Source organism: Hydra vulgaris, chromosome 01 (genome assembly GCF_038396675.1).
Source record: "Hydra vulgaris chromosome 01, alternate assembly HydraT2T_AEP".
In the NCBI taxonomy this organism is placed as follows: Eukaryota; Metazoa; Cnidaria; class Hydrozoa; order Anthoathecata; family Hydridae; genus Hydra; species Hydra vulgaris.
Genome location: NC_088920.1, coordinates 34,258,991 through 34,276,493, shown reverse-complemented (window position 1 = coordinate 34,276,493; position 17,503 = coordinate 34,258,991). Strand labels below are relative to the sequence as shown.

The following is a 17,503-nucleotide window of genomic DNA, read 5'->3' as shown; positions in this document are numbered from 1 at the left end:
TCAATCTTCTCTCTCGATTTCAATAAATGATGCGCAGCTACAAAATCTCAACTCACGCAAAAGATTCTAGGTGGCAACAACATCCACCCTCAACCACTACACGAGTGTCATTCCAGCTTCTCTGAAGCTCTTCTTCCAATCTTTGTTCATACCCTTCAAAATGGTACTCTTCTCATCTCTTGGAAATCAGCCAACATCACTCCAATTTTCAAAAAAGGAGACAAACAAATAGCTTCAAATTATTGACCAATCTCGATCACATCAGTACCTTGCAAGATTATGGAATGCATAATTAAAGCAGTTATGATGAAACACCTTATTGGTAACAATCTTTTCAACTCGACACAGCACAGCTTTGTTTCTAAAAAATCATGCTCAACGAATTTAATAGAATCAATTAACATTATCTCACAAATGCTAAATAAAGGTAATGTAGCAGATGTTATATTCTTAGATTTTGTTAAAGTCTTTGATCTTGTCCATCATAACTCTCTTCTACTTAAACTCAGTGCGTATGGTTTTAAAGATCAGTTGCTTGCTTGGCTAAAATCTTTCTTGGCAGGTCAAAGACAGAGAATAGTTTTAGGTTCAAACTTGTCAGAATGGAAAGAGATAAAAAGTGGTGCCCCTCAAGACTCTGTATTGGGCCAGCTGCTTTTTATTATATTTATCAACAACCACCCCAACGTGATGTCAAACTCTTTGCAGACGACTGTAAACTAATAGGAATTATCAAAAGTTTGAACAATTGAATGATGCTACAAAAAGATTAAAACAAAATTGTTGATTGGTCAAAAAAATGGAAAATGAAGCTGAACTATGCGAAATGCAAATCGATAGTAATCAGGAAATCATCAGCAATACCAAAAGTTCCTGTATATGATTATACAATATTTAATGACACTGGGTTTCTTTATTCTCTAGAAAAAACTGTTTCTGAACGAGATCTTGGTGTACAAATTACAAATAACCTGAATTGGAAAAATCACTCAAAACTTGTTTCAACCAAAGCAAAGTTTGTGCTTGGGTCTCTGAGACGATCATTTAAAACATGGAATATAGAAACAATTTTAATACTTTATTGTTCCTTTGTCTGTCCTCATCTAGAGTATGCATCCTCAGTTTGGAATCCTTACCACCAATTAGACATCAAACTAATTAAAAAGGTCTAAAGACGAGCTACAAAGCTGGTTCCTGAACTAAAGAACATGACATACCAAGAGTGACTTACAAAAATTGGTTTAACAACATTAGAAGAAAGGCGTAATAGAGGTGATGCAATTCAATATTTTAAAATGATAAATAACTTTAACATTATCAAACTATATTACCCAAACACAATTGCAAGCTCAATCAGTTTAGAAGGACCAGCGAGTGGAGTAAGGGGTTACCCTCACCGTATTTCTAAGCAAGAATCTAAGAACTGTGCTCAAAGAGAAAATTTCTTTTCAAATAGAATTGTGCCTATCTGGAATCAGCTAGCCATAGAAGTTGTCAACGCATTGTCACTTTATATATATATATATATATATATATATATATATATATATATATATATATATATATATATATATATATATATATATATATATACATATATATATATATATATATATATATATATATATATATATATATATATATATATATATATATATATATATATATATGTTATAGATCCATTTATAATTTCTTCCACAAACTTGTGCAACTGTAACTAACTTTAGTTATTTTGGTTAATAATTTTATGGAATTTAAAGAGGTTTATAACTAACTTTATTTAGAATTATTTCTGTTCAAGTGCAATTATATAAAAAACCCTAAAAAAAATTCCCTAAAAAAAAATCCTAAAAAATTAAATTAATTTTAAAAAAAGCAAACATTGTTTTATGATTAATGATTCACTTTAGAAAAAAAAAACATTTCTATATAGGAACCTAATTTATAAATAGAAAAAAAAATTCAATAATATACAACAATATTCATTCATCAATAACAATAGAATAATAGAACCAACTTATTTTTAAATGTAACTTAGTTTTAAAAAAATGGTCAAAAAAAGTAAAAACTTGTTTTCAGTGGTTTCTATGTCAACCTAATAGAAAGAATAGTTTAAAAAACTTGAAGTAGAATAACTTCAATTAAAAACCCTCTAAAAAAAAGAAGCAGCTTTGAAGTTGACAAAAAAACTATCAACATGTTCCAATGATATTGTTTGTTAAAAAGCTGTAATATGTATCTATTGATATGTCAAACATTATTAAAAGTTTATTATCTCTGTTATAAAAAGAATTATTTTATATAGATAATAGAACTGTGTGAAGGAAAGAACTTTATCTTACAAAAAAAAAATAAAACAACGGCTAAACTGCTACTACAAGATGAGCTTGTAGTGTAAAGCCTGTTGATAGACTAATTCCAAAATGGGTAATAGGTGCATGAAGATTTCATTACAGATAATCTGGTTGGGCTGAGAACTACAGATGTAAATTAGCAACAGCTATTTTACATCAGCAGATCATAGTCCAACAAGATGTAAAAAATATTAATGTTGAACATAATATTATCATTAAAACTTGATTAAAATAACATAAAATAAAAACAATTTTTCTTAATACCTGGACAACTATTTGTATTGCATTCTTCAATTACAGGATTTGATGCCATATTTAGAGAATTTCGAAATCTGGTACCTTTTCCACACGTTGTAGAGCAATCACTCCACATTGACCATTCTGAAAAAAAATTTTTTAAAGATTTAATTCTATCATTTATTATTAAATAAATTTTAATTTTTATAAATAAAAATAATATAACACTTACTTAAGCATAAATACTTCTAAAATATTTTTATTACTATAAAGTAAAAAATTGTATGTACAACTTTTACAAATGAATGGTTTAAAAATGCTTTATTTTGCAGAATAAGTGTTTGTGGATATTTAATCTTATCAAAATGGCTGAAATTGTTTTTGATCATATATATATACATATATATATATATATATATATATATATATATATATATATATATATATATATATATATATATATATAAACTTTAAAGCTATATTAGTGTCATTTTGACACAAACTTTCTTTATCAAGACATATGCTTACAGTACAAATTATTGCTAGGGAAAAAATATGAAAATGTACTTTTTTTTTAAATGCACAAAGTAAATAACAGTTTTGGGGCATAAAAAATGTAAATCATAATTAAAAAAATGCTTTGAACAAGCTAAAAAGATGCTAATGATCCTATATAACGTGCTGACTTTGAACAAAGAAGCTAATATACTTAGAATACTAGTTATCAATAAAGAGTTTGAAGAATTGAAAATTAAACCCATCAAAAAAAAAAAAAAAGCTAAAACTTGAATATGTCAGATTTCTGGGTACGGTAAACTGTTGGAGAGTTCCTCCCAAATTTGTCAAGAATAAAGTCTTTTCTCAAGAATAAAGAAAACTAAAAAACTATTGTTCTTAACAATAACTCACTTTCTATGATGTTAAAAAAATTTTTTGTGACAAGGTAATACAAAACTCAAAACACATGCAAAACTGGTGTTTGGAGCAGTATTACTTCAAAATATAACAACCGGTTGCATTTGCATCAAGGTCACTGGTTTGTTGCAATCATCAAAAAAAAGAACACCTAGCAATTCTTTTTAGATGTGAACATATTTATCAATATATTCATAGGATGAATGGAAGATAGGAAGATACTATAAAAAATGATCATATACTGGCTTAAAATATTCTCAAGCAAAACTCAATAAACTCTGGTAGATGAAAATTTCAATTGTATTGGTATACACAAACTATAGAATCTCAGAAGAAAATTTTAAAGAAATCAAAATAAATACTCTCAATATAAGTTTTCTAAATGCAGTAGCAAGCAACATAACAAGTAGATGGCCTTAAAATAAATGAATGGTTAAAAAATTTATAAACTCTATAGCACAAATAGGGAAAAGACTAAAATAAGAAAATATGTATTCTGGCAGAGCAGGTCTACGTTTTGTGTTCAAGCATGGCATTATAGGTCATTAGGCCTGTGCTTTGTTTTCTGGTTTGGCATTAATAGGTCTGTGTTTTATATTCTGCCCTGGTATTAATAGGTCTGTGTTTTATGTTCTGGCCTGGAATTAATAAGTCTGTGTTTTTTATTTTAGCCAGGCATTAATAGGCCTGTGTTTTATATTCTGGCCTGCCATTAAAATTGAAGGTTTAGTCAAGTTGTGTAAAACATGCCTGGAAAACTACAAAAAAGAAACAAAGGAAACAATGAAACCAAGTGCAATACAAAATAATCTATTTCAAATTGGAGAAACTAATTTATTTCACTAAAACAGTTAAGATAATTATAAACTATCCAATCACAGACAGTTCCTAAAAAACTAAAAATGATTTAAGGCTTGGAATACCGTAATTTAGAGCAACAACAACACACAATTTACATTTTTTAACTTCCTAAAATTCGGTAAAGAATAAGAGGCATATAAATAGAAGGCAACATTATTAACAATCAAATAGAATTGTTGAGAGACATGTGAAAACAACAAAGAAATAGGTGCAAATACCAAAGCAAAAAGGTTGAATCAATTAGTAAGATATAAGTATAATACTGTACTGTACCATAGTAATTACTTCATTTTATAAAAGCTAAAAATAACTTATTAGATAATTTAAGAAAACTTTATTTTTTTACTTCCAACATATAATTGCCATTTGTACAGACAATGAGAATAAAATGATGAAGATGAAAGGAATTATTAAAGAGGAATATCCACATTTACTCTAACATGCATGCTCAGCTCATTACTTAAAATTAGTCCATAAGCATGTGACACCAAACTTTCTAGCACATTTAATTGAAGTTAAAAAATTAATAATCATTAACTTAAATTAAAACTTAATAATCATTAACCATGTGTGAGTATATATTGTTTATAATACATTACTGTATTTTCCTTTTATACAGTTTTAAACTTTCTTTAATGTTCTATTCAGTGAGTTTCTGTTACTTTATATCAACAAATTACATTAGTTCTAAATTTTAGCTAAAGCTATTGAATGATAGGAATAGAGTTAAACCACAACACCCCAATAATACAAAATAAAACTCAAAAGTGCTTAGTTAACTATATTAACTAGCATGATATTTTAAACCACAAAAATGATACTAATCATAATATCAAGAAAATAATCGTTAATGCTGGAATTTTCAAAGGAGCTAAAAATGTTTTAAATTTAACTGAACAAATGTGAAATAGGATATGATGAAATTTAGATAAAATTAATATATAATATTAAATTATTATTCAAAAAGTGATTGTAAGCTTTGTTAAATAATGTTCAAAAAAAACTTCTTGTTGTAAATGCTTATAAATAGGAACTTTAAAAAATACATATTTTTTTCTTCAACGTGATTTAACATGTTTGTCAAAAGCATATGAATGTTGGTTGAAGGATGAAGATCTGAAGCCATTTTATATTAAAATTTAATAAAGAGGTGGAACTATTTCATTTTTTGGGGAGGCATTTAAACAGGTATTCAAGAGAAGAGGTAATTGATTGGTAAACACCAATCACCAGTCTGTTGCAAATCTTTTAAATTTTAATAAAATACAGTTTGTAAACTTTATTGATTTTTATTTTCTTTACAGACATTTGACTAATTTTTATTTTTTTTTACAGACATTTAATTCCCCAAACAACATTTTCTGTATTAACCAATAAGCCACAAATGACTAATCAAATTATGGATTATTCTACAAGGAGCTCAAACTAAAATATATATTATATACATGCATGCATTGTACATACCACATTGTATATAGTATTACACAACAAAAGTGGCAAAAATTATGAAATTTATTCATAATTTATTTACATAAGTTTGTATTTACAAAAGCTTATCAGACTTATTAGTTGTTAAAATTATTAAAAAATCCAAAACGAGCATTATAAAAAAATCCAAATATATTTAGGTTTTTTGCATATCCTATAAGTCCAAAAAAAATAAATGTTGCCATGGTGTTATTTGAATGTTAATTTATTATTACAAGAAAGTTTTGAAGAAAACCAAAACACTACGCCAACTAAAAATAAATTTCTAAAATAATTTTTAAACCAATAATTTTCTTGTTGAGATTATTAATGATTGGTAGAATTCCTTCTGTACATTATTAATGATTGGTATAATTTCTTCTGTACATTATTAATGATTGATAACAATTTCCACGCAAAGGGTTTCTTGTGTGAACAATCATATAATTTGCAGAATTAAACTAAAGAAGCAGAAGAGTTTAAGACTATACAGACTATTAAATAGTTTAAATAATTTAATAAAGTCTAAATCTAGTTAAACCAAGTTATACATGCAAAAAACATTGTTCTCCTAATAATAGACAATAAATACATTACTCATTGTAATAAATAAATATTTTTTAATTTTTTTTTAAATTATAACTTAACAATATAATGTAATTAAGTTCGGCTTTAGTTATAAGTTTCATTTGTTTTGGCACATGTCCACCTATAAGTGATATAAAATATAAAATATAAAATTTAAAATTTTTATTTTTAATGATATCTTATATTTATAAAATATCTTTAAAAATAACTAAACTAGTCATCATTAGTAATTTTATGAAAAAACTTTTTAAAGAAAATTGTCAAACTGAAATAACTTAACAAAGTAATTATGAAATTATTTTTTTTAAAGTATTATTTTTTTTAAAGTATAAAAGAAAACCTTAAATTTATAAAATTTAAAAACAAAAAACAAAAAAACAGACACTACAGAAAAAATTACAAGTTTAAATAAGTTTACCAATAATTTTTGAACTTTGAGTTATTGGTGTTAGTGGCTCATAAACAGTATTCAAAGTCAATAAATTCATAGCTGGTGCCAGTGTTGAAGATGGTTCTAGTGATGAAGAAAGTTCCAGTGTTGAAGATGATTCCAGAGTAAAAGATGGTTCCAGTGTTGCAGATTGAAAAATCAGTGCAACCAAAGAACTTGTTAGGGCAGATTCAAACAAATTACTTTCAGTAGATACTAGAACCAAAATTTTTTCAAGTTAACAATGGTCATTTTAAGAATTTTTGTTTTAAAAAAATACTAACTATAAACTTACTTCAAATCTAAAGTTTATTTAAATTGGTTTTAAAGAATTTTTTAATTATACTTAACTATATATAATTATTTATGATTTAGTTAAATATAATATAGTTATATAAAATATAACAATAATAACATATAAAACTTAGAAATTTTAATTATTATGCATTGTTATTTAATTAATTTTTCAACAACAAAAACGTTTTCAAATTATAACCTTAATAAAGAAGACAAAAAAAATTATCTAAAACTTGGAGGAGTTGTGATGTAAAGAAGAAATTTTAATTGTGGAATTCAACCTTTGCAAAATCTTATTTGTTTTCTCATTTTTGTTCAACCTGAGGACTGCAATCACATGATAAAAACTGTTAATCCTTTGATTTTATAGTCATATTATTATTAACTTCAGATCTGTAAGGAAAAACACAAGTTGTAAAACCTAACTTAATCATCAAGGTTTCATCAAGGATCAGCATCAGTTTCTATCATTCTTAAAGATAACATGTCAACTTAAAAAGGATTTGTATTGCAAGGCACACTACATATTTAAAAGTTTAATATAAACATAGATTAAAAAAAAAAAAAAAAAAAAAGCATGAATATTTGCTTCATTATGTTAGTTTTTTATTTCTATAACTCCCTAAACCAGACATATAGGAGATTTTAAAATTAGACATATAGGAGTTGTTTTAAACCTGAAATATAGGAGTTGTCCAAGATAATAAGATTTAATTTAATTATAATTTAATTTAACCACGTTAATTTGGAAACAAAAAATTTATAAATATATAAATAAATTTATAATATATAAGTAGTGTTATATTTCTGCATTTGCAATGATTAAAGAAACGTTTTCGTTAAAAACAAATGAAGATGACAGAACAGAATCAACAAAAAACACACTTATGAGAAACTTAGAATACATATTATTATTGTTATTATTATTGTTATTATCATTATTAATATTATATATATATATATATATATATATATATATATATATATATATATATATATATATATATATATATATATATATATATATATATATATATATATATATATATATATATATTAGAAAAAACACATCTAATTTTTTCTTCAACAACTTGTTTTACCAGTAGGTACTTCAGAAAGCCTTCTGATGAACCTACAGATAGTGAAACAAATTGAAGAAGAAAAAATTAGACAAGTGCTTTTACTAATTTATTATTGCTCTGTATTTTAAGAACATTGAGCACTCTATTTGTAGAATACACAACATAATTTATATATATATATATATATATATATATATATATATATATATATATATATATATATAATATATATATATATATATATATGTATATATATATATATATATATATATATATATATATATATATATATATATATATATATTTACAGTGCTTTTTTTCTCTTAGATTGCACCAGAATGTAATGCACCTTTTTATATATATATATATATATATATAAACAATTTTTTCTCCTTGTATTATTATGCAATAAATGTATTAAAAAATCTTTAAATTGAAAATGCAAGTGTGGGTTGTAAAGATCAAGTAAAACATGTTTTGCAGATATGAAAACACTACAGCGTTGTGTATCAGAACCTATTGTTTCTTGATAAAAACTAAATTTGCTTGAGAAGAATTTACTTTAACTTATTTTCTTGTTACACCAACTACAGGTGGCCAAGTTGCTGGACAGTACAGCAAAAAACAAAGTTTTGTTCAAAAAACAAGTGGCTCTGTTTTTGAAAAAGCTTGGCTGCACAACCTGCCAAAAAGTGAAATCACTTGGCATAGAGGCTAAGATCGGAATGAAAATATCTAAAGAATAGTCTAATTATAAAATTTCTTAATATGGCAAAAATAGAGAGCAACATTTAACATCAATATAATCGATATGAGCAACATTCAATATCTATATAATTGATACATAAGAAAATATTTGGTAACAAAAAAAATGGGGACTTCAAGTTGCATTAAAGATAATAGAAGAAGCTAAAAAAGAAACTTCTTTCAAAAAGTATTTTAAAATCTTTAACGGTTGAGAAAATTGTAACAGCAAACATTTTTAGAACTGGATAAAAAATTGCAAGACAATTTTATGAGTTCCTCAAAAAGGTCTTTTTTGAGTATTATTTTCATCTTTATAAGCGTCAATTTTTTCTAAATTTAAGTTTGAAAATAAAATTGCTTCAGAGTTGGTTGATTCACCTGGAACATGCCATATATGTAAAACATCAGTAAGTGTTTTACTTTCTGAGACCAGTTTAATGTCAGACTATATACATAAAGTACTTCACCAGTAGACTGCCAAAAGTGTGTAAAAACTTTGTAGTGTTTACGTTTCACAGGCACTACAATATTATACTTTGTAATAAACAAACTCATGAATGCTTTTACATTTTTACAAAATTTTCTTTAAATAAGCGATAGCCAAGAGTTTGATGCTTTTTGGCTTCCCTTTTACAACTATCTACATATATATAGTCCCCTTAACCAGATAATCCTTGATAAAATTATGACTTATATTTGGCTAAAATAAATGTCTCTTATTCAAGTTGAAACACTGTTGTTTATAGATTCCTCTTAATTGAAAGCAACAAGTTCATCATATTTAAGTTCATCATATTTAAGTTCACGAAAAACAGCTTTAGATCCCAGAAAACAACTCAGAGAAGAACTAGCATCTGTTTTGTTTTTTAAATTAGTATTAAAAGAACTCATCACTGCAGTAATACCTACTTAAAAAAAAAACATTATTCAGATTGTTTAGATTTAAATAAACACAATTACCACAATGCATTGTGGATTTGAAAGTTTGTGGGAAAGGTCTATTGCTTCATTTTTAACATATAAAAAAAGTAAAAAAAAGAGTTCAGACACCTCTTTTTCTAGAAAAAAAAGCACTATATATATATATATATATATATATATATACATATATATATACATATATATATATATATATATATATATATATATATATATATATATATATATATATATATATATATATATATGATATATATATATATATATATATATATATATATATATATATATATATATATATATATATATATATATATATATATATATATATATATATATATATATATATATATATATATATATATATATATATGAAGACCACATGGGTAAAACCACAGATGTCCACTTTTTGAAAATTTTAAGTTTTATATATTTTTATGATATTTTAGCACTAAGCTATTTTAATTTAAAAATCCATAACAAAAAACTATGTTTTAAAGTTCTATGGTCATTTTAAAAAAGGGGCAACTTTGAAACAACAACTGCCGTCCAATGTTTACCCGGTAAAAACACAGTTGTCCAAGTTATTTAAAACTAAACCAATGATAATAAAAGTCACATGACTAATTTTTATCTTTAAGAAAAATTTGTCGGATGAAGTAAACAACGCTACGTTCACAGAAAAACATTAAAAAAAATAAATCAAATATATATATATATATATATATATATATATATATATAAAGTAAGTTTTTTTTTTATAATGACAAAAGTTTTCTCTTGAATTATTTTAACTTTTGTTTTAATTCATAAGGTGTACCTTTTGTATCCTAACAAAGTAAAAAATAGACTCAATAATTTCTGATTTTGATACTATTAACAATATATAGCAAAAAATAATATTTTGGATGTATTGCTCCAGCTCCATCAGAGAAAAGCTTAAATGCTTTATTAGAGGGAAAGAGCTACATATCTTCCAACTCATCACGCTTTTAATTGTGAAGTAATTTGCTTTGATTTCCCACACAAAAAAAAATATCTAAACATTTGAAACTAATATGTATACTATTCCAGGCAACAGCTGTTTTATTTTCTAAACACTAATATACTTTCAACTCAAAAATTATATTTTTATTGCTATGATGAAACTGTTGGACAGATGGTCTGATGATGTATGCTCTATGCTGCATGATTTATGCTGCATGATTTTAAATTATCAGTTATCTCAAATGTAAAGGATATCAAATTGATTTGCAATTTATGTGCTAGGCAAAATATAAAATAAAAAGTTTTGATTTGATTTAATTATCTAGTTCATAAAACTAAATAACTTGACAACATTACTGTTTCATTATCAATTAGAATTCTGTCACATTCTGTATAGGCATGACACCTCTAAGGAATGTGACAAAAACATGGCCGTTGCAAATCAAAAGTTTCTGTCAGAAATACTAGACGATCTCACAAAAAACCATAACAATTCAATATTATATATAAACATGATAAAAGAAATTTCTGAAATTTGCAGAGTTTCAAAGCCAAACTTCTTAGTTATTTGTTCACTTAGAGAAATTGAAATATTAAAGGCTACCTAAAATTTAATTATATGGTAAACTGGAAATATTTAGTTTTATGTGTGTTACATCCCATATGGTTAGATCAAAGAACCTGATAAACTGAAACAAGCATACATAGCTCTGTTGCCTCTTTTTTGTTAAAAATTTAAAGACTTATTGAAGCTAAACATTTTCTAAGACATTATTTGAAATTATTTTATCTTATTTTTCAAAAATTTATTTTATTGTTCTTTAAAATTAAAAAAACACATTTTTATTATTGTGTTGTTCACAGTTGTTTTTTGTATGGTTTAAACAAACTTGATATAAAGTGATGAAACACAGACATCATGGAATCATTTATGGTAAATAGATGAGTTTAGAGTTTAGGGTTTATCTATTATGGTAAATAGATGAGTTTCAGAGATAAAGTAGCAATGCTATTTATTAAAAAAACTTTCATATAATTTTTTATTTGAATTTTTTTTATGAAAAGAAATAGGAGGGGGGAGACGGCTTTATTATTCCATCACACACTTAGTATGTTGTGGTTGTATATTACAATGTGTTACTATCTACCTTTAAAAAAATAAGTACTTTAAATAGTTATAAGCTAATGTGGTTTATGACTTTATGAATTTACAACGAAAAAAGCACAGATGACCAAAATGAGTGTCTTGTTTTCAAAAGAACACTGTGAATAAATAGTTCTTGTATTTAGCAAAAAAACTGCATTTATATATTGTGTTAGGACAAAATGTCATAAAAATATACTTTTAATTAAATATATAAATATACTTTTAATTAAATACATTATTACCAAACAGATTTCTAATGTCACTAAAACACTAAATTTCATTTTTCTCAAAACGAGAAAAATGTGACATCTGTGGTTTTACTCATGTGGTCTATATATATATATATATATATATATATATATATATATATATATATATATATATATATATATATATATATATATATATATATATATATATATATATATATATATATATATTATATATTGCTTTTTTGTTATTCACCTCCTCAAGGCCAAGAAGGCCACTACAGATGAGGAGGCTACTTAATAGTGGTTATAACCCTCTCTCAACTCTGTAACTCCGAAACACGAACCTCGACGAACAAGGCCGCTACACGGAGAAACAAGTTGATCTAATAGTCCCTTTACTTTACATATGCATATATATATATATATATATATATATATATATATATATATATATATATATATATATATATATGCATATGTAAAGTAAAGGGACTATTAGATTTTTAAATGAAATCCATTTTGATCTGCTTTTTTCATTTTAGGGTCATAATAGTGCACTATTGCTAAAATATACCCATAAATTCTGAAATATATTAATTTGAGTTCGCGTCACTTTCTTTTTACTCTCTGTGGTGTATGGTGTACCTGGTATGTACTTGGATTCTACAAATATTAGGTTTCAGTTCTGAACAAATAAAAAAGAAACTTTTAAGCAAAATATTTGAGTTTTCTGACCAACTTTGAAGTGATGTTGAAAATAAAGGATTTAAGTCCTAGAAAATAAGGACAAATCTGTGTTTTGTTAGAGAACTGTGGCCTAAAACAAAAAGAGATAGCTAAGAAATTAAAGATTTCAACACAAACAGTTAGTGCTGTGAAAAGAAAGCTGGATGAAGGTAGAAAAGTTGAAGCTGGAAGAGTTGGAAAATGTGGTCGTAAAAGAATAACTACCCCTAGACTTGAAAGAAAAATCAAAGTATTGGCCCTCAGTGATAGAAAAAGTTCTTGCAAAAAGATATCTATGGAATTAGCAAGTCAGTGCATTAATGTAAGCCGTAAAATAGTGAATAATTGCTTGTTGGAGAAGGGAATGAAGGCATACAGACCAAGGAAAAAGCCAAGACTCATAGACAAAATGAAGCATGCCAGGCATGATTGGACTGCTGAGCATGAAAATTAGACAGAAGAAGATTGGTCCAACGTAATCATTAATTTAGCTTTCTATTAGACCTATTATAAGGTTTTATTCATATTTTTCTAATATATGATTTTATTCAGTCTCATCATGTTTTCTGACTAATATCATTAGGTATTAATCATGACTATAAATGTAATTTTTTTACTATGATTTCTGAGATACTTATCAGGCATTTTTTTATTTCAGGTTGTATTCTCAGATGAGTCAACAATTGCTGTGTTGGATGATAGGGTACACACAGTTAGAAGAAGGCCTGGAGAGGATTTCAAGGCTGAGTGTCTTAAGAAAACATTGAAGTTCCCTGCAAAGATCATGGTATGGGGAGCGATATCTATCTATTGAACAAGCTGTCTACATATCGTGGAGGGAATGATGAACCAGAGAAAGTATATAGAAGTGTTAGAGAAATGTCTGGTTCCTCAAATCCATGATTGGTTTACTGATAAGGACTATATCTTTCAATAGGATAGTGCTCCATGCCATACAGGCAAGTTGTCAAAGGCATGGCTCCTAGAGAATGAATTTTCTGTGCTCAAATGGCCTGGGAATTCACAAGATATGAACTGAATTGAGAATTTATGAAATATTTTGAAGGACAAAATACATAAAGTTCCTATCACTACAAAATCGCAGCTCGTAGAGAGGTTATTCCATGACTGGTTCCACAACAAGGCAACTACAAAATTATGCCGTGATTTAATCATGGGCATGCCCAAGAGAGTGAAAGCATTGAAAGCTGCTAAAGGTGGTCAAACCTAGTATTAAAAACTTTAATATACCTGGAATATATAATCTGTGATTATATTTTGCTGTGATGATCATTTTTGAAGTAAAAAACTTTTATAAAATATATAAAAAACTATTATTTAAAAACTTGAAAATCCATAATAATAATTCCAGTACTGTATTTCCAGTATAATCAACATAGTATTATAGTAGTAATCCATATATGCAGTAGTATCCATAATAGTAATTCCAGTACAGTACATATATATACATATATACATATATACATATATATATATATATATATATATATATATATATATATACAAATTTTAATTTACCTCCCCAAGGCCATGAAGGCCACTACAGTCAAGGAGGCTACTTTGGTTGTGGCTACAACCCTCTCTCAACTCTATAACTCCACCGCTGCGCTGAGAAACAAGTTATATATTGCTATATATATATATTTATATATATATGTATATATATATATATATATATATATATATATATATATATATATATATATATGTATATATATATATATATTGTATATTGTAATACATTTATAAATTGTAAAAAAAGTGTATGAGGAAGTGTAAAAAAAATTAGCAAATAAAAATTACAAAAATAAATCTCACTTATGTTAATGCATTGAAAGATATTGTCATAAACACATTCATCGATCATTGGATAAAAAACTAATTTTGCCGGACAATCCATTTTAGTTGATGAATAATAATTACAAGAAATATAACTATGACAGTTCCATGGGTTTCGATAATTGCTATCAAACTTTCCAATACAAAAATTGTTTAAGTTATAATTTGCAGAATCCATACATTTATTGTATGCTGGATCAAACATTTGATTAGCAGAACAGTTTACATAACTTGCTTGTTGTGAAGTACAATTTAGAAACATTAAAACATCTTGAATTAAATAAACTCCATCTAATTTCATATAACATGGGTTTGCTAAAAAATGCAAAACAAATACTTTGAAATAGGTTTATATATCTATTAAACTTTTTACTTAACTAAAAGTTATAAAAAATAAATATAAATAAATATATATTCAGTCCCGAGCAGTGAATTGTACACAGCAGTAATTTTGGTTACTTTTATCTTTTCGTCTCATAATTCAATGATTACATATTCTGTATTTTTTGTTTCATAACTAATATATTTTAAATAATAATACAAACTATTAAAACTTATTTAAATTCAGGTACAAAGAAATAAAAACATAGAAATTTACTGCTGTGTACAATTCACTGCCCGCGACTGTATATATATATATATATTTATATATATATATATATTTATATATATATATATATATTTATATATATATATATATATATATATATATATATATTTATATATATATATATATTTATATATATATATATATTTATATATATATATATACTTATATATATATATATATTTATATATATATATATATATATTTATATATATATATATATATATATATATATATATATATATATATATATATATATATATATATATATATATATATATATAGAGTGGCGGCTGGTGATAAAAAACTTTGGTATATATATATATATATATATATATATATATATATATTATATATATATATATATATATATATATATATATATATATATATATATATATATACAGTGGCGGCTGGTGATAAAAAACTTTGGTAGGGCCAGGAAATATTACCGAAAACTATCGTAACAACTTGCTGTCAGCATAATTGATGCTTTGGTCTTTGTTAGTAAGACTTTGGTCAATAGCATTTTTTGATTAGAGAGTTAAGCACTAGCATACTCCCAAAATAAAGTATAAGTATTTAATAGCATTGAATCTTTTAAACCTACGTAAAAACCAGCAAAAACTGACTGAAAACTGCCCTGATAGTGCAAAAGTGCCTCAACTCTTTTTAAAAAACTAAAACATTGTTCAGCATCAGCTGTAGACTAAGGGAATGCAGTAGTGATAAAAGTCGGGAATGACAAGAGCATCGGCGTTAAGCATGTCTACTATTGTTTATCAGGATTACTAATGGTAGTATATGTTTTAACTCTTGTTAAGATTCTGTAGTAAACAATAGTTGGTATTGTTCGGGAGTATGAAAAAAAAGTTTCACAGCTTTGTTCTATTATTTATTTTATTTCAAATTGAATACATCAATGAAAACAATATAAAAATATGTTTAACTTAATTAAAATTAATCGATTTCAAGGTCTGGATTCCAGACCTTGAAATCGATTTCAGACTCTGGAATATCTTCTTCAATTTCCCATTTTTTAATTGTTACTCTTGAGATAATTTCTTTAATGTAAACAAGTTTTTCCACTGTTTCTGACTTTAGAAGAGTTCTTTTGCAACTGACAAAATTTCCAGCTTGTGAAAATACACCCTCAGATGAAGTAGATGAAGCAGGAATGCATAAAACCTTTTTTGCTACATTGGAGAGTAATGGTAACTGTGGTGAATGAACCCTCAACCACTCCAGAATTTATAGCTCTTTTGTGGGAACCCCAATCTTTTGTAAGCATCTAATTCTGCACCAAAATAGGTTTGATACTGATGTGTCCAAGAACCCAGACTGTGGACTGTCATGATTCATCATCTCAAAAAGAAGCTTTTCTGCTGGGGTAAGTTCTTGGTCTGGAGATATTGCTAGAGTTTGTATTGAATTGAGTGATAAATCGTCACCTGTTGCACTTAGTTTCAATTGTTTAATTGTTTGACACTCTTTTCCAAATCTTGACAATAAATGACCTTGACAATAAATGACCTAAAAAATGCGACAACAAATTGTTGGTAATATTAGAACCACAGTCAAGGAACCTTTTGTTGAGATTTTCAAAAATTTTAGAAACAAAATCAGCTGTTGTTTTATCCTTGGCCAAAATAAAGTTCTTAATTTTTTCTTGGATATTATATTGGCCAGGAATTATGAGATGTCCTGTGGGTCGTTTCTCTGCAGAAATACACTCTGAGAAATCACTGATCATCATCAGTTTTTAAATTACTAGCAGAAAATAATGTCAAAGCCTTGTTTAAGGTGCAAAATTGATTCCATGCACATTAAACCACTGTTCGATCTGGTTTTACATGGAGTAATGATTTTATTAGTTGTACTTTATTAATGATTTTTTTGGTTGTACATTTTGGCAAGCATTGATAATTCTCTGTTGACTTGCAACTGACTTGTGTGTTCTTGTTGCCAATAATTTACAGGCCTTGAATACATCTTTAACTTCCTTAACCGTTTAAAGCTTTCGATAACCCCTAAATGGAATAGATGT

At 26.0% G+C, this 17,503-nt stretch overlaps 1 protein-coding gene across 1 annotated transcript in view; it reads right to left on the bottom strand.

Annotated features, from left to right (window-relative positions):
- Positions 1 to 17,503, bottom strand: part of LOC136074357 (uncharacterized) — a 73,222-nt gene that overhangs the window by 14,694 nt on the left and 41,025 nt on the right. The window contains exons 6-8 of the mRNA XM_065786663.1: positions 14,829 to 15,164; positions 6,841 to 7,068; positions 2,619 to 2,735 (exon numbers count right to left, since the gene is read on the bottom strand). Coding sequence (XP_065642735.1) covers positions 2,619 to 2,735; positions 6,841 to 7,068; positions 14,829 to 15,164 — 681 coding nt within the window. The remainder of the gene's footprint in view (positions 1 to 2,618; positions 2,736 to 6,840; positions 7,069 to 14,828; positions 15,165 to 17,503) is intronic.